Below are 25499 nucleotides of genomic sequence, written 5' to 3'. Positions count from 1 at the left end.
TAACGAGCTTTATGAGAACGGTGAGACTCACCTGCGCTCCTCGTCAGAAGCAGCCCCTCCCCTCTCCAACCCCCCTACACAACCCAAAAACCTGCAGAATGCTTGTAGAGCAAAAACATTCACGAACATTTTTTACTCTACGGGCTCACCGAGCCGTCTACGACTATTGCAGCCCGTAGCGCCGTCCATTACTGATTCATAGGTGAACGGCAAAATAATCTCCTTTAACGGCTAATTTGGTGGTTAATGTGTGAGGCACAAACACACGACAAAACCTTTACAACAGGATCAAGTTTATTTCCTAAGAAACCTCAGTGTCCCCAAACCCACCAGCATTTGGAAAAACGTCCAGATAAAACAGAGTCTATACAAATGTAACCCGGAAAGTCGGAACGGATGAAACGCTCTCGGTAACAGCGGCAAACAGGAAAGTAGGATCTACACCGCGTCCTCCAACCTAAACATTTCTATATTAGCACACAGTTTAAGTGGAAATGTTGGGATTATCTTTTTACATTCAGATACCAAAGACATTAATGTAGTACGACAATATTCAATAAAATACTTTCTTAAGAATCAGACAAACAAAACTGGAAGATGCATTTCAATATGTGAGCATTCAGACAGATAGGAAATAAATACGAGAGCAGAAATGTGACATCGACACACTTTTGATGGGTTTTATACGTGTACCCACTTCCTCTATGATGAGGAAAAGCTAACAAAGGCCTTTCACTTTGGAGAACTACCATGACCGTGAACGTAAATAAAAGAAAAAAGGAAAACGTGTTTTTAAAGTCCAAAGATGTCAGGTCTGCTCCAGGACAATCCAAGTTCTACTGACACCAAACAGGAGCGGAAACTAAAACCGTTTGGTCGATTTTACAGACATCCACTGGAATGTTATTGAGGACATCATAAGCCTGGAGTCTCAACCAACAAACGCGTGAAAAGTCCACAATTCAAACGGCGTTCTGAGCTGCTGTGAAAGCGCCGGTGTTGCAGATGGACGGCGTGTTGGGAAAACGTCTGAAACATGGGAGCTGTGCACCAGCGGACCACCTTACAGGCTAAAAACTGTTGTAAACTTGAAACAAAACACTATAAATCTGAAAGTGCTACCAAATGAAACACCTTTAAAGGACAGTATTGTTTACCTCGTTTTTTCATTTTAAGCTCAATTTACACTTCCAGTTCAGGCTTCTTGCTTTTGGCGTTGATCCTGAGTTTACATGGGGGCGGGGCTTTGAGGACATTGGCTACCGGAGCGTGATCGGGTGACAGAGGTTACGGTTAACAATTCTGTAATTCTGCAGAGGATATGATGTCACCATAAGCTTTTCATTCCAAACATTTGGAAATATGTTGAATTTATTTGTGAAAATCCCCCAACTGGACACAAACTGGAACCCAGAGGGGCGTGTGGCGTGGAAAAGATGAAAAGGAAAAAACGTCCACTCTCATTCTGGACACAACAGGAAGTGGATTTTTGTCGTCCACCATCGTCATCATCTTCCTCACCCTGCACTAAAATCCCACTGAAGCAGACCTGAAACCCCCGTCTGTCCCGTTACACGACGGCGGGACGTTTTCTGATAGATCCCTCGTTTACACACAGGAGACGTTTGTGCGAACGACGGATGACACGCCAAGACGGACGTGGAGCCAAAAGCGAAGGTCGCCACGATCAGGAACAGGTCACAAAGAAGAGCTGAACCTGAAACATGTCGTCCCGCAGCGCTGTGGCGCCCTCTGCTGGACCGAAATGACCTCTTCCTGTTAAGAAGACTCGGTGGGGGGTGGGGCCATTGTTTGGCCAACACCTGCACTGTTGCTACCGGCAACAGCTTCCAACACCTGCAGGCCAATGATGACGCCGCATTTTAGACTTTGAACTGCTGAAATGGAAATTTCAGTGGAGATTTAAGAAGAAAAAAAAAGACGTTTCACGCATTAACGCAGGAATGACTGAGGAAGAACGATGAAGATGAAGGCAGAAAAAGCCGTCAGGAAGGACGGCTACAACCTCCACTGATGAAGGAATGTAAAGAGATTTGAAAAAAAAGGGAAATAAAAAAATTAAAAAGAAATGTCACAGGATAATATTTTCTTTGAAATCAATCATATTTAGAGCAGCTAAAGAAAGTCCAGATTTGTTGGGATTAATGATAAATAAAGTTACATTAATATTCACTAGAAAAGGTAACATTTGGTAGTTCATTTAATTTCTAAGACCATTAACCCCTCGAAGCGTCAGCATAAGTGTGTTTTTTCTGGAAATAAATTAAGCTAAAAGAGATTCACCTTTAAAAAGACATCTGTGATGATTTCAGGTTTTAGTGAGCTTTAAGGTAATCACGTTTTCTGTCCTGCATGGGAATCAAACCTTTGCTTAACGCAAAACAGACAGGAGCTCATTACACTCATGCCCTTTTTGGTTTGACCTTTGACCCAGTTTGGAAGTCACGTAAGGATTTAAACCCCCAACTTTAGCTACCCCTACAATGTTGAAGCCCCTTTAAGTTTGGATTTAGGTCCATTTGGCTTGAATGACAATTTTAGAGGCATTTCTGACAGACGGCGGAGGACCGCTGTACGCCTGCGACGCAGCTGTAAGCCAGCGAGGGGCGAACCTCCAAGCTTTAAAAACGGCCTAAGGGTGCACAAATTTAATGTGCAAAGTGTTTTCAACCACCTTAGATGTTGGTGTCTGAAGTGGACGGTTGGTTGGAACACACACAAACACACACACACACACACATGACTTTGGCACACAATGAAGAACGACAAAGCAACCTGTTTGGTGCTGAGACGGAAACTGGAATAAAGGCACCAAGAACACAAAACGGATATGAAAGTGAACCTCATGGCAACTTCTGCAAAAACCATCATTGCAACACGTTTCTGTTTCTCTGGGTGGACAAGTAAGTGAACCCCGTCCTCCAATATAAAGGAAAAGGTCACAAAGGAAGTGTTCATAAAAAGTCCTCTGACTCGGAGACAAATATTCCATCAGGAGGCACGGATTAGTGTTCAATCCAGACAGGATCTGGCTTTTCAACCAGAAGAACCGTCGGCTTTAGTTCAGATGGTCTGAAATCTCCATCATTAAAGACCACATAGAAGAAAAACTAGAAGCTTTGAAGACAATAAAAAGGAATTTTTCATATTTGATATGAAAACAACGTAAAAAACAATAAAATGTTGGCCAGTGTAGTTTGGTCAGATTTCTCGGCTCCTTTTTAAAAATCTTATCCTTTACAAACACGTCCAAAAACTCATTCTAGCCTGTTGCATGTGGTTTAAGACTCCGCCCCTCACCTCACGTCCCCATAGCAACCAACCAACTGTAAAGTCTGTGGATTCATATTTTCTTTAACCCTTTAACACCAGAGCCGTCACCACGCTCCTTAAACACGTGCAACTCTTCCAGCGTTTACGCAGTTAACAGATTCTAGTAGTAATGCGTTTATGGTATTGGTGGAAAGTCGACTTTTTTTTTCACATGAAGAACGTCAACACCGGAGCGAAAGCTTTGGTGTTAAAGGTTTAACCCACAAAAACGAGCTCGTTGGTCACGACACGGCGTGGGAATAACGGATCAGCGGATTACCGTGGACCACGTAAACGCTTCACTACCGCTGAGGGACGCATGACGGCACAGAACCGCTTCAGAATCTGCCCGGAAACACGTTAGCCGCACGACACGGAAGTCGAACCAACGGAAACACTGGAGCTAAACCGCCGGTGCTACGGGGTCAACCCAGAGGGGGGTCGTCCAACGGTGATGGCACTTTCATTCGTAGAAACAAAGCGGGTTTCTTTGGACAGAACTCAGAGATCTCGTTAAATAATCAACAAAAATGTAAGTCTCTAAAGGTTATGGACGCTAAATCCAATCTGGTTATTATATTGACAGTTCAGTTACTGTTTCCACCAGAGTTACATCTGTCAGGGAGCTATTGGATGAAGATAAGATCACATTTATTAGCAAATAATATTTTTTTAAAAGATTCACATAGCTCCTCTCCTTCGCTACATTTATACAGACATTTACATAACAGGAATAAACCTAAACACTGCATGGAAATCCATGAAAGGAATGAAAATGGAGATGAAAAGTGAGCAGCGGGTCTAGTAGAGAAAGTCCCTCTCACTCCAGTCTTGTCCTACGTTCCAGCCATGGATGATTGATCAATTCAAAATATACTTTATCTTCTTAAATTAGCAGAGGACAGTTTGGACTGCATTACCCATGAGGCTCCTCTTCTGTGGAGCTCTCCTGGGCTCGGCTGCCACCTGTGGGACCCGACCAATGAGAGGTGAGTGAGGGATGACATCACCACAGGAATGAAACACACAGGCGGACATGGGGTGGGAGTTTAGTGGTTTGGAGGGGGCGGGGTTAAAGGGACCAAACAGACATGAGAAGCGTAAAGCAGGTTTGGTTTTCATCCTGCAGCTTTTCCCGAGCTTCTGTTCATCCTTTCTTCTGCCGTCCTGATTTTCGATCAAACGCACGTTTTATTTGGTTCAAATCTTCAGTAAAGCAGCTTCCCGCCATCTTATGGGAGGTTAATGAGGACGTAGAGCAGCACTTTTCTGACTTTTGTGCTTAAAGTCCAAGTTTTCCAGGACTTAACGACAACAACAGGGGGCGGGGGGGGATTCGAGGCCTGGACTGGGGGACTATAATGGATTCTTCCAATTAAAGCATTTCATTTATTGCTTCTTTCATTTAAACGTTTTTGTAAAAGCTGCTTTACTTTCACTGCAATGAATACATCGTAAAAAAAATGATAGAAAATGTTTTCAAGACGTTTTTTAAGGAACTTCTTTTGCTTTTGTTTGTTTTTGGAAAAGCAGATTTTTATGCTTAGACGCTCTTCTTAATATCCGTTGATTCAACCTTTTATCTGTTATCTCAGCAGTTCTCCATTACGCTGTCTGCAGCGCCACCATGAGGCGCCGTGAGGCAGCGCCACGTGGGGTTTATTGCTTTAAATATTCTTGTTCAAACGGTCAAACTGGAACCCGTTTGTTGAGGTTCTGGTGAATCGGCTGAAGGTCAGGAGGACGTTTCCTGCGCCACAGAAGACCACGTGCTTTTGTTGGGACAGACGGCGTTTGGCGTCCGTCTTTGTTCTCCGAACATTCCTTCCTGTTGTCTGTCGGATTGTCAAGTCATTTTTTTGTATCTGTAAATCTCAAAAGTAGAGCTCCGGTGTGAACGCGGAACGTCTTTAACGCGGCGGCGAACGGATGAGGATGAAAGCGATGAACAGATTGTGGCCTGACGGCGTCTCGGAGGAGGTGGGATGGTTTAAGGAGGGGCAGACACACACCCGCCGGCTCACACGAGCACATAAGGAGCACTGCTTTGGTAAGTGGGAGGAGTCCTGGGGGGGGGGCGTGGGTCCTGTCGGAGCTCATTTACCTCATGCAAAACAAAAGCACTCAACGGTAGTCAATGGTATCAAAAAAAGAAAAGTTTACAGGAAACTCTGGACGGGCCAGAGGCGAGAGGAGGCACGGCGGGAGGTAGAAGAAAGAGAAAGAGAAAATTAAATCAGTTCAGCTGAAGGCAAACAGGAAAGCACATTCCAACAGACACGGCGCCGCTCGGGGGTCACACGGCGCTTCGAGCACGGCTACCTTGTGCGGCGTTCCTGTCGTTCAGCAGCTTCATCTGACTGTTGGGCAGGATCTTGATCTCGGGGGGGTCTGGACTCTGGCCGACTTGGGACGCCCTGAGGGCGTTCAGGTACTGCAGGCGTGTCACCTGCAGCGGGAGGAGGCGCTTTAGAATTTTCACGGAAAAGGGGTGGTACCTGAACGGGCGCCAACGGCGCTTTGGATTCTTCTGAAACTAAAGTTCATCATGGCGGACATGAGAGGAGCGCTAACGGCTGACGTTAAGAGACGTCTTTCTGTGTGGCGTCACATGATCCGCAGCCCCCTAACTGTACACTCTCAGAGATATGTGTGTGTGTGTGTGTGTGTGTGTGGGTGTGTGCGTGTGTGTGTGTGTGTGTGTGTATGTATGTATGTATGTATGTATGTATGTATGTATGTATGTATGTATGTATGTATGTATGTATGTATGTATGTATGTATGTATGTATGTATGTATGTATATATATATATATATATATATATATATATATATACATATACACAGTAAACCCTTGTTTTTCGCGGGGGTTACGTTCCAAAAAGAACCCGTGATAGGCAAAATCCGTGAAGTAGAAACCTCTATTTTCTTTCAATTATTATACAATTAAATACTCTATTATACATTGAAAAGAAAGAATAAACCATTTTACAGGCTCAAGCATTTGTTTCACAAATAAAAGTACTTTAGAGACGTTTTTTTTCAACAAATAACTCTGTACTGTACTGTCAAATAATAATTTTAATCATCAATGTGAACAGTCAGAAGGCTTCAAATCGCGGAGATTAGCCCCGCCCACCGCGACCCGAAGAATTGGATTAAACGAGAGAAAGTTTAAAAAACAATTATGAAAAAAATACAAAGTACAGTTGGACAAATAGTGACTCAGGTGTATTTCACTGCTCTACAGACTGAGCCGCTGCATCCTGACTCCGCTCTGCAGTGTTTTCTTTTTCTGAAGCCCGCGATGCAGCTGTGTTTGTTCGGGAGAAGAACATAGTGATAGGCAGTTGTTGTTGCTCTTTTTTCTATGGGTTTTAGAGAAACTCGAAATTGCAAGAGAATTTGCACGTACGTGCTGTTAATTTGGCAAGCTGTTTTACGTACGTGTACATATTAAACTGCAGCGTTATTGACGCACAGGTAGAGAAGAAGCGGAGTGACTTTTTAGCCAATCAGAATGCAGAACACAATGCACGATGCAAATCCGTGAAGTAGCGAAACCGTGAAAAGTAAAACGCGTTATAGCGAGGGATCACTGTATATATATTTATTTATACCACGGTACGGGTGAATTCTTGATTCTGATTGGCTGCTGGGTGTGCATTGAAAAGTGATAATGCACGTCTAAAAAGTAGTTCTGGTCACATCACCTAAATGTTCTGTCTTCTTTAAAACAAACGTTATCTTCATCGTCTGGACAAAAACAAGCGGTAAGAGGAGAACTTTCTCTCTGATCTGATGCTTTATTTAACACATCGTGATCATCAGCATAGATATAACGCTTTTCTTTGCCGCTGCAGTCCAAGTCCGTACAGGCTTTGCCGGCAAAGGGTGGATGATTATTTATTTCTTTTGTAAGTGACCATGGTATAAGCGGCTTCATGGCCAACGACGTGTGCATTATTAGAAATTAATTTCTAATTTCCAATTTCTAATAATGCACACGTTGTTGGCCATTTAATGCTTACGTAAACCATGTCACTTAGAAACCTCATTGACTCCTCTCCTCTGCCCTTCCAGCCTGGTCACATGACAAGTTCAATAAGAAAAAAAAACACCTTTTCAAAATTTGGCCTATGTGTTTCTTAGAAAGATCGGCTAAAGTTTTTATTTTTTTAACCACGCCCACATTCCAAATAAATTCATTTCATATGTCATAACAGTCCGTTCAAGGATTCATGTGTTACATTTGCTAAAAAGAAATGTGCTAGCAGTGGTGGTTAGCCACTTCTGTGAGCTCGCCAGGCTAGCAGGCTTAAAAATCTACAAACCTTAAATCCAGCAGTTTAGCTTCCCAACGACGCTCCAGGGCTCACAAGGCAAGAGCTCAAAATCGGTCGTTGACGTTCAAATTTGTAGCAGGTACTAATGGTCACTTTTTGGAAAATTCACGATGGCGGCTTCTAGACGCAAGTTAACTTAGGTCAACGTAGACTGGTTGCAGACGTCACCTGGTTGAATGTCTGAAATTCTGAGAAAATCGCCAAAACAAAAGTTTTTCTTGACATTGTATAAAAATGTGAAAATCGCCAAATTTTGCACTTTGCTGGAGAAAAAAAAAAACTCTGCCGAGCCTTAAATCCTTAGGCCATCCCATAATAATTCTAAAAAAATTTCTTTGGATATCCCAAACACGCCTCTTTTGATTATATTCGTGAATTTTGAAATTCTTTTTGAACCCCATAAGAAATTTTGGCCCCGTTCATTTTTTGACGGTTTCTCCTGCTGTGATGTCATCATTTGGGGGCGGAGTTGTTTGCGATCTCCAGAATGAATTGGGTTTTCTTCTGTGAAACAGCCTTTTCAGTGAAACCGTGAACAGGAGCATCAAACATCTGTGGTCCGAAGAAACGCCTTTCACTTCTGGTTGGTTGACTCCCATTAAAGCAGACCTGAAGACGGAAAGGTGAAAGGTCGTTCACTGACCCGGATGAGCTGCAGGTCGGTCAGCGCGCGGACGGTGTAGTCAGGACAGTAGCTGGACGGGCTGGTGGCCTCCCCAGAATCAAAGGGGTCTCTGGGAGAGCTCCGCTGGGTCGATACCGGAGACTGGTGCACTGCAATCAAACGGTCTCCGTTAGTCCTCATGTACAAGGAGAAGCTACAAAGAAAACTTCCAGCTGTGATCGGGGGCGGGCTAAATGCTACTACGACTACCTATGCTTTTATTTTGAAAATATTAAAGGGGGGTTGCTGCTTAAGGATGTCGGCCGCCTTCAGAGCCCAGCTGTTGGACTTCTGCTCCATTTCCTGCTGTAACATGTCAGCATCCGGATTCAGGAAGCAAGTTACAACATTTTAAAAATGATTTTAAAGATCATAGGAGGATTGAAGAAGATGAAAGAAGAAAGAATTTTATGTTTAGTTCCCGCCCTCACCTGAGGATGGCAGCGTCAGGGCAGAGACGCCGTAGTACGTAAATGCCCCGTTTTCAAACTTTAGCCCCTCTTTGCCGATTTCCACTTCAACGCGACCCTGAAAGAAAAGACAGAAAACCCTTTTATTTAATTCTTACAAACATTTTTTTTCTCTTTAGCTCCTAAATCAAAAAAACGTTTTTTTCAATGAAAACAAATCTGTTTTGTTGTATTTGCAATTGTTTTTAGTGTCTTTTCTGTGTTTTTCTATTTTAAAGCAAGTTGCCTCTAAAACGGAACAAAAGACATGAAAATGACATTTAAGACACTCAGCTAAAGTCTGATAAATCGTCTCAACATTTGCCATAAAAACCTTTTTTTTGTGGTTTTTCACCATGTCCGGTTATTTCCAGTGCAGGGCGCCCCCTGCAGGCGGTACGTACCTGCAGCAGCAGGATGAAGTAGTCCACCGGCTGGTTGCGGGTGTACAGGTAGTGGCTGGGGCTCAGCCGGTTGTTGGCTTCGAAGTGCACCTCTTGGTTGACACTGGGGTGGCGCAGGAGGTGGAACAGAACCTTCTCGGACACCCGGGCCGGGCTGAAGTGCTCCACCTCTGTAGGGCCAGAGGTCACTCTCAGCATCTTCATGCAGCTTAAATGTACACACAGAGTCGGGGATGGCGGTCAACACACCTCTGGACAGGAAGCGGTGCGTGGCGAGCAGCAGCTGTGGCGAGGTGTGGATTTTGGATTCTCCCTCTGGGGGCCTGAAGAGAGAAAACTCCTCGCCGGAGCTGCGAGGCTCCAGAGAAATCTCCAGGGGCGGGAGGGGCCGCTTCAGCTTCCTGTCCACTGTGGGACGACACGCAGGTGTGAACAACCGTGGCGGGACACGGACAGAACACGCTCACAAACACTCACGGTAGCCGTCGGACTCGTCCAGGATCTCCGACTTGATGATCTCCTCGATGACGTCCTCCAGCGTGACCAATCCCAGCACCTCGTAGAACGGGTCCCCCTCCCCCTCGTTGTTCACCTTCTGGACGATGGCCATGTGGGAGTTTCCTGAGTGAACAAATGACCCGTACAGAAAACCTTCCTACGTATGGTTTTCATTCGAAACTTCCCACTTTTACAGTTCTCCTCAAAAACGGGATCTAGGAGCCGGACCGAGTCCCTCCACACTCGTTCCACAACCCCCACCCCCCATCTGAAAACGCTGAAGCCCTGGCGTGCAGCTCTACAGGTGAATAAGTCTTTAGTTTAGTTACCACTGGAAGGATTTTAATGGATTCAATATGGCCGCCGTCCTAAAGGGAATGGACCATAGCAACCATCCGACTTATTTCTTGTCCAGAGCTAATAGACGCGGAAATTCATTTTCTATGCTGCAGCAACAAAGTTACATTTGACTGGATCCCTAGCTATGGAAGCAATTCTGTAGCATTAATAAAAAGCAAAGTCAAAACCAGAAATGCTTTTTCATTTTCAAAATGAAGCTGCATTTTTTGACTCAAAAATAAAATGAAAAAGTAATCCACCAAAATGCTTTTTCATTTCCTTCCTCAACACAGCTTATTCTGTCACTTAAATAAAATTAAAATTAAAATGGTATTTGACATTTCATTTTCAAGACGTTCTCTGGTAAATGTGTAGCAAAATTCATTTAGAAATGTCTAATTTGACAATTAAAATGGATTAATAGAAATGCTTTTTAATTTTCAAAATGAAGCTGCATTAAATGACTCAAAATTCAAATGAAAAAGCAATATTTCAAAATGCTTTTTCATTTTATACTTAAAACCGCTTATTCTGTGTCATAATTAAAACGAAAATGCAAAGAGGGGATTGCATTTGCATTTTAACATCCACCCTGGGAAACTTGTAGCAATATTCATTTCTTAAAAGCATTAGCAGAGGGGAGGCGGGGCGATGACGTCACTGCTTTCTCCGTGTGTACGGCCGCTGTCGCTGAGAGACCTGGTGTGTCTGTGTTCGCGTTGAGATCACCTAAAACCGGGTCCTGTTCACAAACCGCTGGACCTGGACTGCTCAAACCTGGATTCCTGGATCTTAATGCGAGAAATGCAGCAGAATGTTCCTTTATCTCCCTCGCGAATCAGAAGCTGTGAATCGCAACCCAACTTCTTCAGCGTCGTCTGACCGCACGGATTTAAAAACATATGATCGAGCAGAGCAGGCCCTTAATAATAATCATGACAGTAATAAAAGCACATTATGAAGATAGTCTCCTGCAGCTTCGCGCTGAGTGATGCTGCTATGTAGTCCTGAGAAGCTGTGGAAACTCATCAGAAGTTCACAACCAACTCAAAGCCGTCTTCTCTGCCACTAACACAGTCTGCTCCTGGTGCGTGTGTGTGTCAGCGGCCGTACACACGGAGAAAGCAGTGACGTCATCGCCCCGCCTCCCCTCTGCTAATGCATTTAAGAAATGAATATTGCTACAAGTTTCCCAGGGTGGATGTTAAAATGCAAATGCAATCCCCTCTTTGCATTTTCGTTTTAATTATGACACAGAATAAGCGGTTTTAAGTATAAAATGAAAAAGCATTTTGAAATATTGCTTTTTCATTTGAATTTTGAGTCATTTAATGCAGCTTCATTTTGAAAATTAAAAAGCATTTCTATTAATCCATTTTAAATGTCAAATTAGACATTTCTAAATGAATTTTGCTACACATTTACCAGAGAACGTCTTGAAAATGAAATGTCAAATACCATTTTAATTTTAATTTTATTTAAGTGACAGAATAAGCTGTGTTGAGGAAGGAAAAGAAAAAGCATTTTGGTGGATTACTTTTTCATTATATTTTTGAGTCAAAAAATGCAGCTTCATTTTGAAAATGAAAAAGCATTTCTGGTTTTGACTTTGCTTTTTATTAATGCTACAGAATCGCTTCCATACCTAGCAACCACCATTCATACATGCGCTTTTAACAATAAAACTGAACTTGAACCATCAACTGTCCATGGGATGGAGTGACCCCTCCCCCTGGCGTTCCTAACAGGAAGTGGCTCCAAGATAGAATTCCATGGAATTCTATAGAGAAATAAACAGCTGTTCCTCAGTCGTTCTATTGGTCAGAAGAAACATTCTGGATCTGATACCTTCTTTTAACATCATATTGATTTTGTCCTTAATTTTAAAATATTTTATCTATAGTTCAAGTTATTCAAGTTATAAACTGACCAATCAGATGCCTCAATAAAAGTAGGCGGAGCCTGCTGCCCCCCACGTCCTATGCCCGTTTTTAAGTAGCGTGTGGCATTCCAACACCCCTGACTGGTGTTAGTGGTTGCCATAGAAACGACGACTCAGATCAACTCGGACCAATCACTGCTCACGGACGCCGTTTGACCTCAACATGGCACCGTTTGTATTGCGGAAAAGCAGTTCTGGTTCTGTGTAAGGCCAACACACAAAAACTGGACTACGGTTTGGGTTTTCAATGTTGCAGGTCTGCAAGTGTTACACTTTTCCACAAGAGGGCGCTCTGCACAAAAGTCAGAGGTCATCTCTGAAACTGAGGGGTTTTATTCCCCACCATTTTTCCCCAAAGGAAAACTTTTCCCCTCTTGCAAGTTCATTTTTGCCCCGTTGCTATGGTGACGCCTCAACTGAAAGGCCAAGACCACTCTTGGCTGATAATTCTAATGTCAACGTATTTTAATCATCAATTCATCACGGAAATTGACAAGAAGAATAAAAAAGGTGAAATGTTGCCATGGAAACCATGGAAAGTTTATGTTTAGACTCTGTGTAAACACATCAAAGTGTTTTCTGGATCAGACGAAGGCGTGGTCGGAAGGAACATCAGTCACGACAAACTGAACTCAATCAACACAAATCTGCTGCCAACTGTAAACATCATCCTTGTGGAGTTAACGATGTGGGCGGGGCTAGTGTATGTCCGATTCCTAAGGAACGCCGCTTGTTAATAAAAATAGGTGATAGATATCTGAATCAGCGCCAGACGTGGAAATGTTTGGTTGCTATGGACTCTTGCGTGGCGCAGAGGCGGCCATTTTGGTCCGACTCATCTGTGGTTCTTGTGTCTACTGTCCAAACCTCTTCACTGGTCTCCACTGAAAGGGAGGCAAGCGGTTCCAGAGGAAACATCTCAACTTTCTTTCAGGAGGATCATCAACCACGAGGCGGACATGGAAGGACCTCCTGCCGGTTCCAGCTTCAGCAGCTCCATCGCTCACCTTTCTTGAACTCCTCCAGCATGGCGTCCAATTTAGTGTCGTTGAAGACGAAGTGCAGCGGGTGATTGTAGAACTTGGTGATGGTTGTCATGGGCGTGCAGTCATCCGGGTCCACCAGCGCCAAGTCTTTAACATACAGAATCTCCACAATGTTGGACCTGCAGGACAGGAGGGTTGGAAAAGAGCCGGTTCTTCAGACGGTCCAGAGTCACGGATGTTCCTTCAACAGAGGTTAGAACAGACAAGCAGCAGAAGCTTCATCTTCTCTGAGGCTCTGGTTCATGATGGAAGTTGAGAAGAAGCTTTTGGGTTTTTCAACCTTTGGATTTTTTAGTTTGATATTGTGACCCGGGTCGACCCGGTTGAAAAGTTACAGAAGAAAAAACATCAGAGTTCAAACAGTAACAGGGTCCAGATTAAAGTTCAACTGAGACTTTTCCATCATGTTCTCCTCAGAGCCGCCAGAACACGAGTCCTTCTCCAGGTCTGATAGACGGCACCGAGTCAAAACCTGCATTCATCCACTGATGTTCCAACGAAATATCAATTATTTGGAGATTTGTGTTGTTAGAAGAGAAAACTTTGACCATAAAAAAAGGGAAGTGGGGTGTTTTAGATAAAAAGGTGGAGGTGTAGAGGAAAAACTAATCTCCACCTAATTTTCAATCCGTTCATCCATCCATCCATCCATCTCCATACCAACTAAACAACCTGAGTTGCTTTTTCTGGAAGAGGAGCAGATCTACTCAAGCTCCTCCAGAAGACTGGAGCTCCACCGCCTGTCTCTAGGGGAGGACCAGGCCTTCTCTGAAGCTCCTTTCTGCCTCCTCCGCCTGTGATCGGAACCGTAACCCACAGCTGGTGGTCATCAGTGAGGGTGGAACCGAGGCTGATGGGTTAAACGGAGCTCTGTCTTAGTGATCTAGAAGTGACAGCGGTTCTTGTTTTGGACTGTTGTCTGAACAACATCTTTAGAAGTTAGCCGGCGCCATCAACACTTCATCACGCCGAGGAGTTCTAACTAAAGACTGAAGAACTGAGAAACCCGGGAATGTGTAATCCAGTAACCCATGAGAAATGGATCAAACAAGGCTCAGACCCGGAGTTTTAAACTCCTTCTGGGTGCCGTGAGAGGTCCTTTCCAACGCCGTTTTAGTCTTCTGACCGTTTAAAACCTGATTTTGGATGAAGGTGAAGCTCCCACCTCTCCTCCTCGTAGATGGGCACCCGGGTGTAGCCGCTCTGCATGATCTCCGACATGGTGGAGAAGTCCAGGACGGCCGAGCTGGGCAGCATGAAGCAGTCCTTCAGCGGCGTCAGGATGTCCTCCACCGTCTTGGTGCGCAGCATCCCGTGGCTGAACTCCTCCTTCACGAACTCGCTGCACACAGAGCATTTCAACCACAGACTCCGTCACGTCAGGAGCCTCAGGGAGACTCCGGCTCCTCTAGATCAGAGTTTTTCAACCTTTTTTGAGCCACGGCACACTTTAACCTGGACAAAAATCCCGCGGAACACCAGCATCCAAAAATTGGAAGAAAAAAAAAGGAGAAACTCATAGTCTGTATTGATCTACAGCCCCTCCATGATCTCACTCACATTTTTGTGATAATTGTGGCAGAAAAAGATAGAAGCTGCAGCTGTTTTTTCTAAAAGATGTAATAAAAGTGAAGTTAAAAGAAAACTGTTGGATGTGTTCGTTGTGGTTACAAGACGTTAAGAGGAGAGACTCATTGTGCGCTGAGACGCTGTCACTTTAACCCAATGCATCATGGGAGATGTAGTAATGGAAGACAGATTCTCGTCTCTGAGCTTCATGGTGTTGTTCACTTGTTCCACGGTCTGACACTGGATTCTGTGGAAAGCTACACCACTAAAGACGAACTTTAGCTGGTATTTTAGTTGGAACTGAGAGACGTTATGAGCAGAATCTGAACAAGGAAGTGAAGACTTTAACCACTTCTGATTGGTCAGACTGATGACGTGTGATTAAGCCTCCAAGAATGATTGGTGGAGACAGTTAAAGGGGCGGGACTTTTCAGAAAACAGCTGACGCTACGGCTAAATCGCAGTACCATCATTCTTATCAAAATGTCTTCAATAGAATCAAATAAGCACAGAGAAAAAAGTATTTTATGATCTTTCGTATTCCTAACTACTCAGTGTTTTATCAGGGTTTTTTGGATGAACACAGAGCTGATATCCTGGAGATGGGAAATGTTTTTAGATCAGCGAATGGGTCATTTCCCATGACACACTAGTGTGCCGCGGCACACCGGTTGAAAAACACTGCTCTAGAGTGTTCCCAGTTTCCTGATCGGATCTGGAGCGCCAAGCATGAAACCGATGGCGTGGAGCACACCTTCAGGCGAGATGCACCCCCAAAGAGGTTCACAGGAATGCCAAAAGATCTCACAATCCTGAAGATGTGAAAAGTCATCAGCAGAGAACTTCTCTGAGGACATCGGTTCCGTTCTGAAGGATCTGGGTTCCATCAGAACCGAAGACACCGTCTGAAGTGGATCCAGATTCTGCTGAAGATCCCAGAGGAGCTGGAATTAAATGTACAGCTCTGTCTTTTCTCTGAAACAGTTCCAGATTTTCCTGCTGCTTCTAGAATGTACTCAACTAAAATGAAGGCGGAGCATCGGTTATTAAGCTCCTCCTCTGTGGAAGCCACTTCTGTCTTCAGGACTAGACCTAAACTATCTTTAAGGCTGCATTCAAACTAGAAACTTTCCCGTTTCGAACCAAAGCTTGTAAAGAAAACCACATGACTAAAGATCTCTTCAGTCATTGGTCAGGAATTTTGAAGGCGGGGCAAAGCAACTACAGACAGAAATGATGGCCGTCCTGTTCTTTGCAGTCTTGTCAGGACAGTTCACCGATTCAAACTTTACAACTTGAACGTCTGTATCAAGGTCAGGTTGAACCCTTTTTGCTGTGGTACGATGGAGGCGTGCTGCACGGTGGTTACTATGGAGACGTCGGGAATGAAGGTTCACTGATTCATGTTCATGACATATAGAAAAACAGCGAGAAGTAATGTGGATCACGTTAAAAGATGTTCTAATCCAAACCGCATTTCAATGAGTTGCTGTGTCTCATCGTCATGGTTACTACGTTCTTATGATGTTTTTTTGGCCTCCAACTCCAGTGCCGATAACGGTTCTGGTTTTGCTGGAGGGTCACCCCTCCTCACGGTCGCCCAGAGCGTCCTGATCAGCGGCCGGGTGACCTGGTCTCAGAATTCGGACCTCAAATGGGATCCGGTTTACCTGTAGGGGTCGTTGACGCTGGTACGGACCATCTCCAAGACCCGCTCGCTGATGCAGTTGGTGCTGATGTCCCTCTGCAGGCCCAGGTCCAGGATCAGCCCCAGGGGGCAGGACAGAGGGCAGGTGAGCACCATGCACACCTGGGCCAGCCAGGTCAGGCCGGGCGCCAGCTGGAAACCGTACCCCGAGCAGAGGATGTGAGGGGCCAGCTCGGCCAGGAGGAAGATGAGGAAGCCCCCGGTGAAGGCGGCGGAGGCGATGCAGCCCAGAGCCCGGTACAGCAGCACCCCCACAACCGAGTGTCCCAGCACGCACAGGAACAGCAGCGAGCACGCCTGCGCAGAAGAGGCGGGTTGAGCGAAGGCCAACAGACCAGCATCTTCCTCACCAACCCCCACACACACTCACCAGGAAGTTCCCCCTCCTCCGGACCGGCTCCAGCCGCTTGGCGGCCCGCTTCTCCTCCTCGGAGCCGCAGCTGTGCAGCACGTACAACTCCACAGGGTCGAGCCCCAGCAGGCTGAGGTGCAGCGTCCTCAGCAGCGCGCAGAGCAGAAGCAGCAGCGCGACGAGCAGCGCCAGACCCCACGGCGGTATGGAACCCGCGGCCGCGCCGGGGATCACCCGCAGTCTGTCCGGGGTCACGGACGCCCACGTCTCCCCGCTGCGCGCGCACAGGTGGTAGAAGGTGTCCCCGCCCGCGGGGATACTCCGGTTCGCCGTGACCGTCAGGACCCCGCTGTGGACCTCGTCCTGGCTGAACTCCTCCGTCACCCTGAAGGCGGACTCCAGCCGGCTGCTGTCGGAACCGCACGGGTCCTCGGCGGTTCCGAACCCCGCCGCGAACGCGACCAACGTCCCGTTTCCATTCAGGTTGGCCCCGAAGAGGCGAAGCTGGAACGAAGCTCCTTCAGGCACCGAGATGATCCGGTCTTTGATGCTCACCGCTCCCGTGGGGTCTTCCACCCGCAGCCCCAGAATGTGGGGGTCCTCGCCGCCGCAGGTGCCGCGCCTGACCCCGCAGAACCACAGCATCAACAGAAACCGTTGAGCCAGGCTGGCCACCATATTGGAATGGGTCAACACGGCCCTGTGCGAATCACGTGACTTCAACTTCAAAGCGGCCCGCCCATCTCAGCAGTGAAACTGAGCGGCGCAGCGGCCATGTTGGCTCCGGTAGCTGTGCTTCGGTGGGGGAACGGCGTCCATTTTGGATCTGGATTCGCAATGTTTTTGTTTTGGAAAGCCCTCCCCCCCGCCCACCCTGTGACGTAGCAGAAGCTCCCATCCATCTGTGTTCGACAAAAACAAGCCTCCGCTGCGGACGCCTCCTCCAGCCAATCAGAGCGCGAAGAAGCCGGACAGGGAAGGGGCGGGAAGTGTGGGCGGGAGAAGAGCCCTCGCGCTTGCTGAGACTCAGCGCTTGCTAAACCGTGAAGAACATTTTTGACACGTCCGAACACGCGGGCCTCTGCTCTCTGTCTACGCAAAGAAGCTCAGCCAAAGTCACCTCACTCTCTGCCTCAGCTTTCTCTACAAGTTATAACCAAAAATGTATCAGAAAGTGTTTTTTCCTCCACTATTCCACGCTTTCTAGTCGAGATTCAAATGTAACTTTATTTATAGGGGCCTTTCAAGTTGTACATCAACTTAAAGTGCTTTACTTAATAATTAATCAACAATCCACCACACATCCACATTAATAAACAAAAACGATAAAAGCAGTCCATGAAATTGATTGAAGTCCCACTCTGGTCAATTTCTGATCTATTGTAAAATGTTCCCAGTGGTCATTTAATTGTGATTATGCTGTATATAGCAAACAAATCTGTGGTTTTCTAGGACATAGTTTCTGCAGAGCGGCAGGAGTTCATTAGAAATTCACTTCTGAGTTGTGGGCGGGGCTGTTGGCAAGAAGGAACCCTGCCTCCTTCCCCTCCCTGTACCTGAGAGCTCTCGGATTACACACTCCTATAACCCATCCTACCAGCAACCCAACAGCTGTGCAACCAAAATGCAGAGCAATATTGGAGCCAGTTTTGATCCAGATGCCAGCAAGAAAAGCCGAGACCCACATAGAATTATTTGTCTGCATCAGAATGGGGCGGAGCAGGGAACTTGTGGCCCCACCCAGCGTATTTTCTATGTCACAGATAGTATCTGTATCTCTATACTATACTATCTACCTACATTTTTCCGCCTGCTCCTGATTTACAATGATTTGAAGAAAGAAATACAGTTTTGAGCTAAATTTTCTTTATCCATGCCCTCCATCATCGGAAAAGAACACGATTAAAACGCCATAAACACAATTTCATCAGAATGGGTCTTTAAAAATCTAAAACAAACTTAAATGGCGTAACTTATATGCCGCATTGCCATCTCCTCAAGGCCCAAGGAGCCTTAAAGTCACATTCCCATTCACCCATTGATAGCAGCTCCGCTGTCGAACAATGGTGCCAACCTACGACCACCAGCAGGAACGTATGGTTTAGTGTCTTCCCCAGGGACACTGATGATGGGCGGTCAGGGTGGGACCTGAACCTGCGATCAGAGGTAGACCGCTCTACATCTGCACCCAGTAGCGGTTTTAAGTATGGGCAATTGCCCGGAGCGCAAATTTAACCCTTGTGCTATCCTAGATAATGCCATTATTTATTAACTATTGGAGACATTTTATTACGTGTCTTTATTTTCCATATAAAATGTATTTTTTACGTCTGCCTGTGGTTTAGTTGGTGTCAGTATTTAATATAAAGACAGAACGTAATGCAGACAGCAAAAAAGCTGCACTTTTTGAGATGATAAAGAAACAACGGATCAGTTGTTTATTATTAGCTTTGAGGTGTTTTGGAGGATTTTTACTGTTGGTGTTGCACAGAATTAGGAAAATATCAAATATTTTTGAAGTAATCCCACTGATGAGTTCTATGATTTAGTTTGTAGTGTTTTATAAGACTTAAAAATGATATTCCCAATTACAGGTTTTTAGAAAAAATCAAATTCCTCTGATCCTTTTCATAAAGACACACAGGACGTCACATCACCCACCAAGCAGAAATGAACTCATTGCTAAAAATGATGCCAGGAGTCCAGCTCTAAAAAAAATGGACAAAAGAGCAAAGAAAACGGAATAAATGGATTTGTTATTTCTTCTTATTAATATTTCCAGGCTTTGTTTGTTTTTTTCTGCAGAATTTTCCTATTTGTATAATTTTGATTGAATATATCTTTATGGGGAGCAAAATATTATACGTTACATAAGTTTTAACTTGATTTATTCTGGATTGATTGATATGCCTGTTTTTATTTATATTCAAAAAGATACATTTTAAATAATATAATAAATAAAAAATAGAATATAATAAATAAACTTGCAGTTCCTCATAAATAGGAGGCGGTGCCCTCCTGTTTATGAGGAACAGCAAGTTTGTTATTTATTCCATGTGTTGATTACACTAAATAAGAAGAGCAGGGGGGTATTCCATAAGGCCCGTTTAAACTACCCTGACTTTAACCCTGAACTCTGGCTGAAATCCGCCTGAACTTGCTTACCCTGGGTATGTCGGTTCCAAAAGACCGGATATGAGTTGGCATAATTACGCTCCACTTGGTAACCCTGGGTTAATGCACGTGCACAGCAGGTACATAAAGACATTCTCAATGGATCGCAGATTTCCAGAGTCACCATGGAAACGCCTGAAGAAAAAAAGAGAGCGCTATACTTCAGTGAGACGGAGTCTGAGATTTAAATGACGGCGTATGAAGATTATACGACCATCAAAAAGTAATACGGCTGCATCATCAGCAAAAGAAAGTAAACACGTACGTTTCCGATCTTATTTTCAATTACATTGTGATGTATGTGTATATATATATATAGATATATATCTGTATAGATATATATCTATATATATATATAGAGAGAGAGAGAGAGAGATACAACTTATAAAACTTCTTGAAGTTTGAGAAGGATGTAGATATTCTCATTTTTAAAACATTAAAATGAATGATTCGATGTGGATTTGCAATATGACACATGTATTCACATTTCATGACTCTGACTTGAACTTAAGATGTTGCAACATTTATTGACACCAAGGCTGCTGAATATCCTCATCCTCCTCTTCCTTCACTCTCACTCATGGTGCAGAAAGAATTATACATAGTAGGACAAAGAACTAGACAAAAAACAGTAAAACAGCTAAACAACTAAACACATTTGGTCAAAAACCCACACTTAAACCCAAATCCGTCCAGACAGGCAAAGGGAATGGTATCCCACAATGCCTTGCGGCGCCGATCTAACAGCAGCACCAAAGTTACACCTACTTAATTGAATTCATTTGAATCAAAGTAAAATAAATGTCTGAGAACTACGTGTTATTTTTAAGCCGACTTAACTAAAAAAAAAAAAAAAAATGATTTATCTTAACTGAAGCAAATAATTAAGTTAGATCAATGTAAATAGTTTATTTTTCCAACATCCATATATGGTCTTATCACCCTCTCCTGGTGGAAAAATTATTATCTGAGCTTCTTCATCCACTAAATCATCTTCAAATGGACACGCCATGCTGCTTCACCTCTCTGAAAACAAACTAACCTTCAACTAAACCTGCTCCAGACCAGGTTATGTTCAGAGCATGAGTTGCTATGGCAACCGAAAGCTGAGTTTATCCGCTTCCTTAGCCTCAAACTTGCCGTGGTAACTCACACACCCTGCTTTCTGGATTACCCCCCTGGAGTCCGTGCAGAGATTTTAGAATTGGTGTATTGTTTCAATTTAGAAGAAGTTAAAGGGATTTGAGCTGTAAAATAAAAAAGAGAGAGACAAAGTAAATGAAAAAATAAAAATGTTTTTTTTTTAGATTCAGCCGAATTTCTTTCATTCCCACAAAAAAAGTTTCCTGATCCTGCAGAAATTCAATAAAAACTGTCAAAACAGGGGATTTTCTATTTAATCAGCTAAATTTACCATTAAAACAAGTTGTTTTTTTTAAAAAAAAAAAAAAAGCTCTAAACATACAAATATGTTGAACAAATGTAACAAAAATGAATTAAAGAAAAAGAAAACTGTGTTGTTTTTTTCCCCATGAACACAAACAGAAAATGGGAGAAAAACAAGATCCTGTGATGCGTTTTGCTCCATTAATATTTATATATCTGGATATGTCATTAGAGCTGCGTCAGACAGCAGGTTAATCAACAGTCGGCTGCAGTAAAGCTGTCAGGCATGACCTCCCACTCCACCCAGTAACCCCACCTGCAGGAGTTTGCTTCTGCCGATCATTTGCTGAGCGGCCGCCATCCGTGGGTGAGTGTGTGTGCAGACTCTCTGTGTTCTGTCTTTCATTTGTCCAAGTGCAGCGATGAAGTCACTTTCAGTCATTCACTTTACAGATTAACAGACTTTCTTCACTAAGAGGATGCGTCAAAGCTTAAAATGTATGAAAATAGCAGGATTGATTCATTTTCTCTCATTTAATAAATAAATTATGTTCATTTAGGAGCTGTTGTAAAATAATTTTTAAAAGTTTTTTTGTATGAACAAACTTCTCTAAAACACAAAACAGGAAATAAAACGTTAAGGTTGAAAGCTTTTTTATTTCGTTACCTTTTTAGTGACATGTGTGAATAGATTAAAAATATCACCCTGAAAATGAATTTTTATTTATTCATTTACTTAATTTATTTATTTTAATAAGTTAATTTTTTGCATTTAGGTCCAGAGAAAGTCCTTAAAATAAATAAATAGAAATATATTTATAGTGGCAATTTTACATTTTGCTACGAAATGTACTTTAAATCATTTTTTGTCATAGTAATCTGTCTGTTTTTTTAACAGAATAACTTCTATCTAGTAGGATAATCGATACTTCAAAATAATATAAACGGCTTTTTAAAAAGACGCAAACGTTTGTCATAAAACAGAGGAGGTTGTGTTTTATGGAGCCACCCTCTTTATCCGACTGATACCGCTCAGACTTTGTGGGTCCTCGCTCTCATTTATCAGTAATTAGGAAACTCGTTAAGGCTGCTGACTTGTCTCCACCTCACCGCCATAAAGCCTCCTCCCTGACTGACGAGCGGTTTGCGCTGATTATCCTCAAACAGGAAGTTCATGTTTTTTGACTTTCAGAGGATCATGGCCAACGCGGCGCATGATAAAGGGCGGACAACCGTCTTTTACTCCAACAAAGAACAGAAGGAGGTGTACAGGATCCCTTCGCTCCTCTACGACGGAGACAGAGGCGTCCTGATGGTTTTCGCTGAGAGGCGCCAAACGTCCAACGACGCCAGCACGGAGGAGCTGGTCATGAAAACCGGACGTCTGCTCCAACAGGAAGCGCCTCCTTTGATGAGCGTGGAGGTGGTTGTCCGTTTCAATGTCTGACTAATCGCACATTTGTGTAAAACTTTTTAACTCTGCCCCGTGTTTGTCCTTTCAGTGGTCAGAGGCTAAAACGGTGGTGGACAAGACGCGTCTGGGTGGTTATCGTCCCATGAACCCCTGTCCCGTCTACGAAAGGAACAGCAAAACGCTTTTTTTGGTTTTCATCAGCGTGGAAGGAACCACGACAGAATCCTGGCAGAGGTTCTGGGGCATCAACAAGGCCCGTCTCTGCTACGTCACCACCAAGGATGGCGGCCAAACCTGGAGCGACGTCACCAATTTGACGGAGAAGCTGCCCCAGATTAAGAAGTGGGCCACGTTCGCCGTTGGGCCGGGCCACGGCGTTCAGGCGGAGAGCGGCAGGTTGATCGTTCCCGCTTACGCCTACGGCTCCTGCTGCCCTTCGTGCTTCTGCATAGCGTGTTTCTGCGCGGTTCCTCGAGCGCTGAGCCTCTACAGCGATGATCAGGGGCGCACCTGGCAGTTCGGTCAGCCGTTAGAAACCATATCCATCGAGTGTGAAATGGCAGAGGTCTCCGATGATGGCGGAAACCGCTACGTCTACTGCAACGCTCGCACTCAGGGCGGCTTTCGGGTGGAGGCCCTCAGCGACGGCGGTGGAGATGACTTTGTCACCCTTCCGACTGCTGACAAGCTGGTGGAGACGGGCGGGGGCTGTCAGGGGAGCGTGGTTTCCTTTCCAGCACAGGTGGATGGGGGGGACCCGGGTCAGGAACCCCGCTGGCTGCTGTACTCCCACCCGAGCAGCAAAGACCGGCGGACCGATCTGGGCATCTACCTGAACAAGTCACCCAAGGACCCGAACAGCTGGAGCAGCCCCTGGATCATCAACCAGGGCCCCAGTGGGTACTCGGACCTGGCCTACATCGACGGGGGCCGGTTTGCCTGTCTGATGGAGCGCGGGACAGAATCGGTGGTTGAGCAGATAGCCTGCGGCATTTTCAGCTACTATCAAATCAAGAAAGGTCTTGAAGAGTAAATACTTTTGTTGCTCAACAAAATAATCTGATGATCGTCTCTGAAGAAGCTCCTGCACCTCCTCACTGCACCTCCTTCACCCAGCTTACTTTTCCAAACGTTTTCCTGAGTCCTGCTTCTTCAGCTTGTTTCTCCTCCAGACACACCAGGTTTATAGCACCTCCTCCCTTTGATAAGTCCACCTGCCTTCCCTCTGAGTGAACCGTACCAGAGTTCACCTGCAGGAGAACACACACCCTTCTTCTCAGAGTCCAGGTGAACTTTCACCCCTCCAGAACCAAATCAGACATGGATCAGACCAGAACCCAACATGGATCAGACCAGAGCCAACATGAATCAGAACCAAACATGGACAAGAACCAAACATGGATCAGAACCAAACATGGATCAGACCAGAACCAAACACATTGGTGTGAATTTTGTTGAGGACTTTTTAATAAAAAGTCAAATTTAGAGCAAATCTAAAGAAGTGGAACTGAAAAAAAGCTCAAAGATTAAAGGTGAAACTTCTGACCAATATAATAAATAAAGAACCAAAAAGCCAAATTTGTCTGTTTTTCCATTATTCTTCCTGGTCAGACATTTTTTTTAACTCAGTTTTCCATTGAACAAAGACTTGTACCGATATTCTTGTGGGACAAAGTCGACTCGGGCGAAGAAACAAATGAAACCAACCAATGATGTGAAGAATGTCATCTGTGTCTGAGAACAGAAGCGTGTGACGTCATCCCTCGATAACGGTTTACGTCCGTCCCTGAACAAAAGAAGTCAATTCAGTCGCCTCGATGGAGCAAGACGTCGTCAGCAAGCAGTGATTGGTCTGGATTTCTACGGCAACCACTCTCACCAATCAGGAGTGAGCTTGTTGGAAGGCAACACTCCTACCCCTTGAAAGTGAGCTGCACAAAATCTGTCAAAAGTGTTGAACGTTGGGGTCAGTAGGCTCCATCTACTTTGAATCAAGGCATCTGATTGGCCAGTTTATAACATGAATAATTTGAAATAAAGAAAATTATAAAATATTGAAGATTATAAAAAACATGTAAAGAACAATGTGTCAGAGCCAGAATGGTTCTTTTGATGAATTAAATGACGGAGTAACAGCTGTTTATTTCTCTGTAGAAGTCTGTGGGATTTTGACTTATTGGAGCCACTTCCTGTTTGGAGGAGTCACTCAGTCCAGTTTCCTATACAGTCAATGATTTCAACTCCGAAAGACCCGTTCTGGTTTGTTATAAACCTGTCTAAAGGGAAACAGACCCGCTCGTTCATTCGTTGAACTCCTTGAAAACAGTCATGCGGTTGAAGCTGGAACCCAGACGAGTTCTAGAGGAGATTTTTAGAAAAAACAGATTTTCTGAACCTTTGGTCGACTCTGTTCTGCTGCTGAAATCACCAAACTTTTCTCCATCAGTTGATGAGCAGGTTTGACAGATTTTCGGCACTGAAATAGATCTCAGGTTTATTCATTTCATGATTTTATCCTTTCAGTAAATGCACAAAAATCAGTACAGTATTCTTTAAATGACATAATTCATGTAAGGAAAGGTTTCTTGAAAGTGTAATGATGCAGGGAGGACAAGTGAAGGAACATCTGGATATTAAAATCTGCAAAACCATCATCAGAAAAACGATTGCGACGGTTCAGATCGGAAATAAATCTGAACATCAACACTGAAACTTCATTGAACCCTGGCTTCTTCAGGAGCAGACTCTTCCTGTTGGTCTACAGAAGCTGAGGGACGTGATTGGCTCTGAAGCTGGAGGAAAACTCCGCCTCCAGCAGAGAAGCTTCAACCTTCGTCCAGCTCCAATCATCCATCGGAACGGCTCTGCAGGGCT

The 25499-nt window shown here is 44.4% G+C and overlaps 2 protein-coding genes across 4 annotated transcripts; one reads left to right on the top strand and one right to left on the bottom strand.

Annotated features, from left to right (window-relative positions):
• Window positions 1-276: 276 nt before the first annotated feature.
• On the bottom strand, window positions 277-17680 carry cnnm3 (cyclin and CBS domain divalent metal cation transport mediator 3). Of its 2 annotated transcripts, XM_023960526.1 has the most exons (12): window positions 16670-17680; window positions 16262-16596; window positions 14188-14364; window positions 12984-13141; window positions 9675-9818; window positions 9447-9605; window positions 9198-9367; window positions 8776-8872; window positions 8324-8454; window positions 5656-5782; window positions 5438-5504; window positions 277-4299 (listed from the first exon to the last, which is right to left on the bottom strand). In XM_023960526.1, exons 1-11 carry the CDS (start codon window positions 17327-17329, stop codon window positions 5458-5460), a joined length of 2205 nt encoding a protein of 734 aa, XP_023816294.1. In that variant the 5' UTR covers window positions 17330-17680; the 3' UTR covers window positions 277-4299; window positions 5438-5457. The 2 variants fall into 2 exon arrangements, with proteins under 2 accessions (XP_023816294.1, XP_023816293.1); XM_023960525.1 differs by lacking the exon at window positions 5438-5504 and having other exon boundaries at window positions 16670-17679.
• Window positions 17681-21311: 3631 nt separating this feature from the next.
• Window positions 21312-24764, top strand: neu3b (sialidase-3-like). 2 transcript variants are annotated; one of them, XM_011481384.3, is made up of 3 exons: window positions 21312-21578; window positions 22404-22634; window positions 22714-24764. In XM_011481384.3, the coding sequence occupies exons 2-3, from the start codon at window positions 22410-22412 to the stop codon at window positions 23656-23658; spliced, it is 1170 nt and encodes a 389-aa protein (XP_011479686.1). In that variant the 5' UTR covers window positions 21312-21578; window positions 22404-22409; the 3' UTR covers window positions 23659-24764. The 2 variants fall into 2 exon arrangements, with proteins under 2 accessions (XP_011479686.1, NP_001265813.1); NM_001278884.1 differs by lacking the exon at window positions 21312-21578 and having other exon boundaries at window positions 22410-22634; window positions 22714-23658.
• Window positions 24765-25499: the final 735 nt, after the last annotated feature.

The sequence above is a fragment of the Oryzias latipes genome, chromosome 12 (genome assembly GCF_002234675.1).
Source record: "Oryzias latipes chromosome 12, ASM223467v1".
Classification (NCBI taxonomy): Eukaryota; Metazoa; Chordata; class Actinopteri; order Beloniformes; family Adrianichthyidae; genus Oryzias; species Oryzias latipes.
Note: the sequence above shows the minus strand (reverse complement) of the source record. Positions and strands in the feature narration are given on the sequence as shown.

Bases quoted from the DNA above. Each gene is read 5' to 3' on its own strand.
- cnnm3 (XM_023960525.1), bottom strand. From the start codon at position 17,329: ATGGTGGCCAGCCTGGCTCAACGGTTTCTGTTGATGCTGTGGTTCTGC. The intron at 9,819-12,983 runs GTGAGCGATGGA...TTGTTCACTCAG, and splicing joins GCTGGAGGAGTTCAAGAAAG to GAAACTCCCACATGGCCATC. The intron at 4,300-5,655 runs GTAGCCGTGCTC...CGGGTCCCACAG, and splicing joins CGACAGGAACGCCGCACAAG to GTGGCAGCCGAGCCCAGGAG.
- neu3b (XM_011481384.3), top strand. From the start codon at position 22,410: ATGGCCAACGCGGCGCATGATAAAGGGCGGACAACCGTCTTTTACTCC. The intron at 22,635-22,713 runs GTGGTTGTCCGT...TTGTCCTTTCAG, and splicing joins CTCCTTTGATGAGCGTGGAG to TGGTCAGAGGCTAAAACGGT.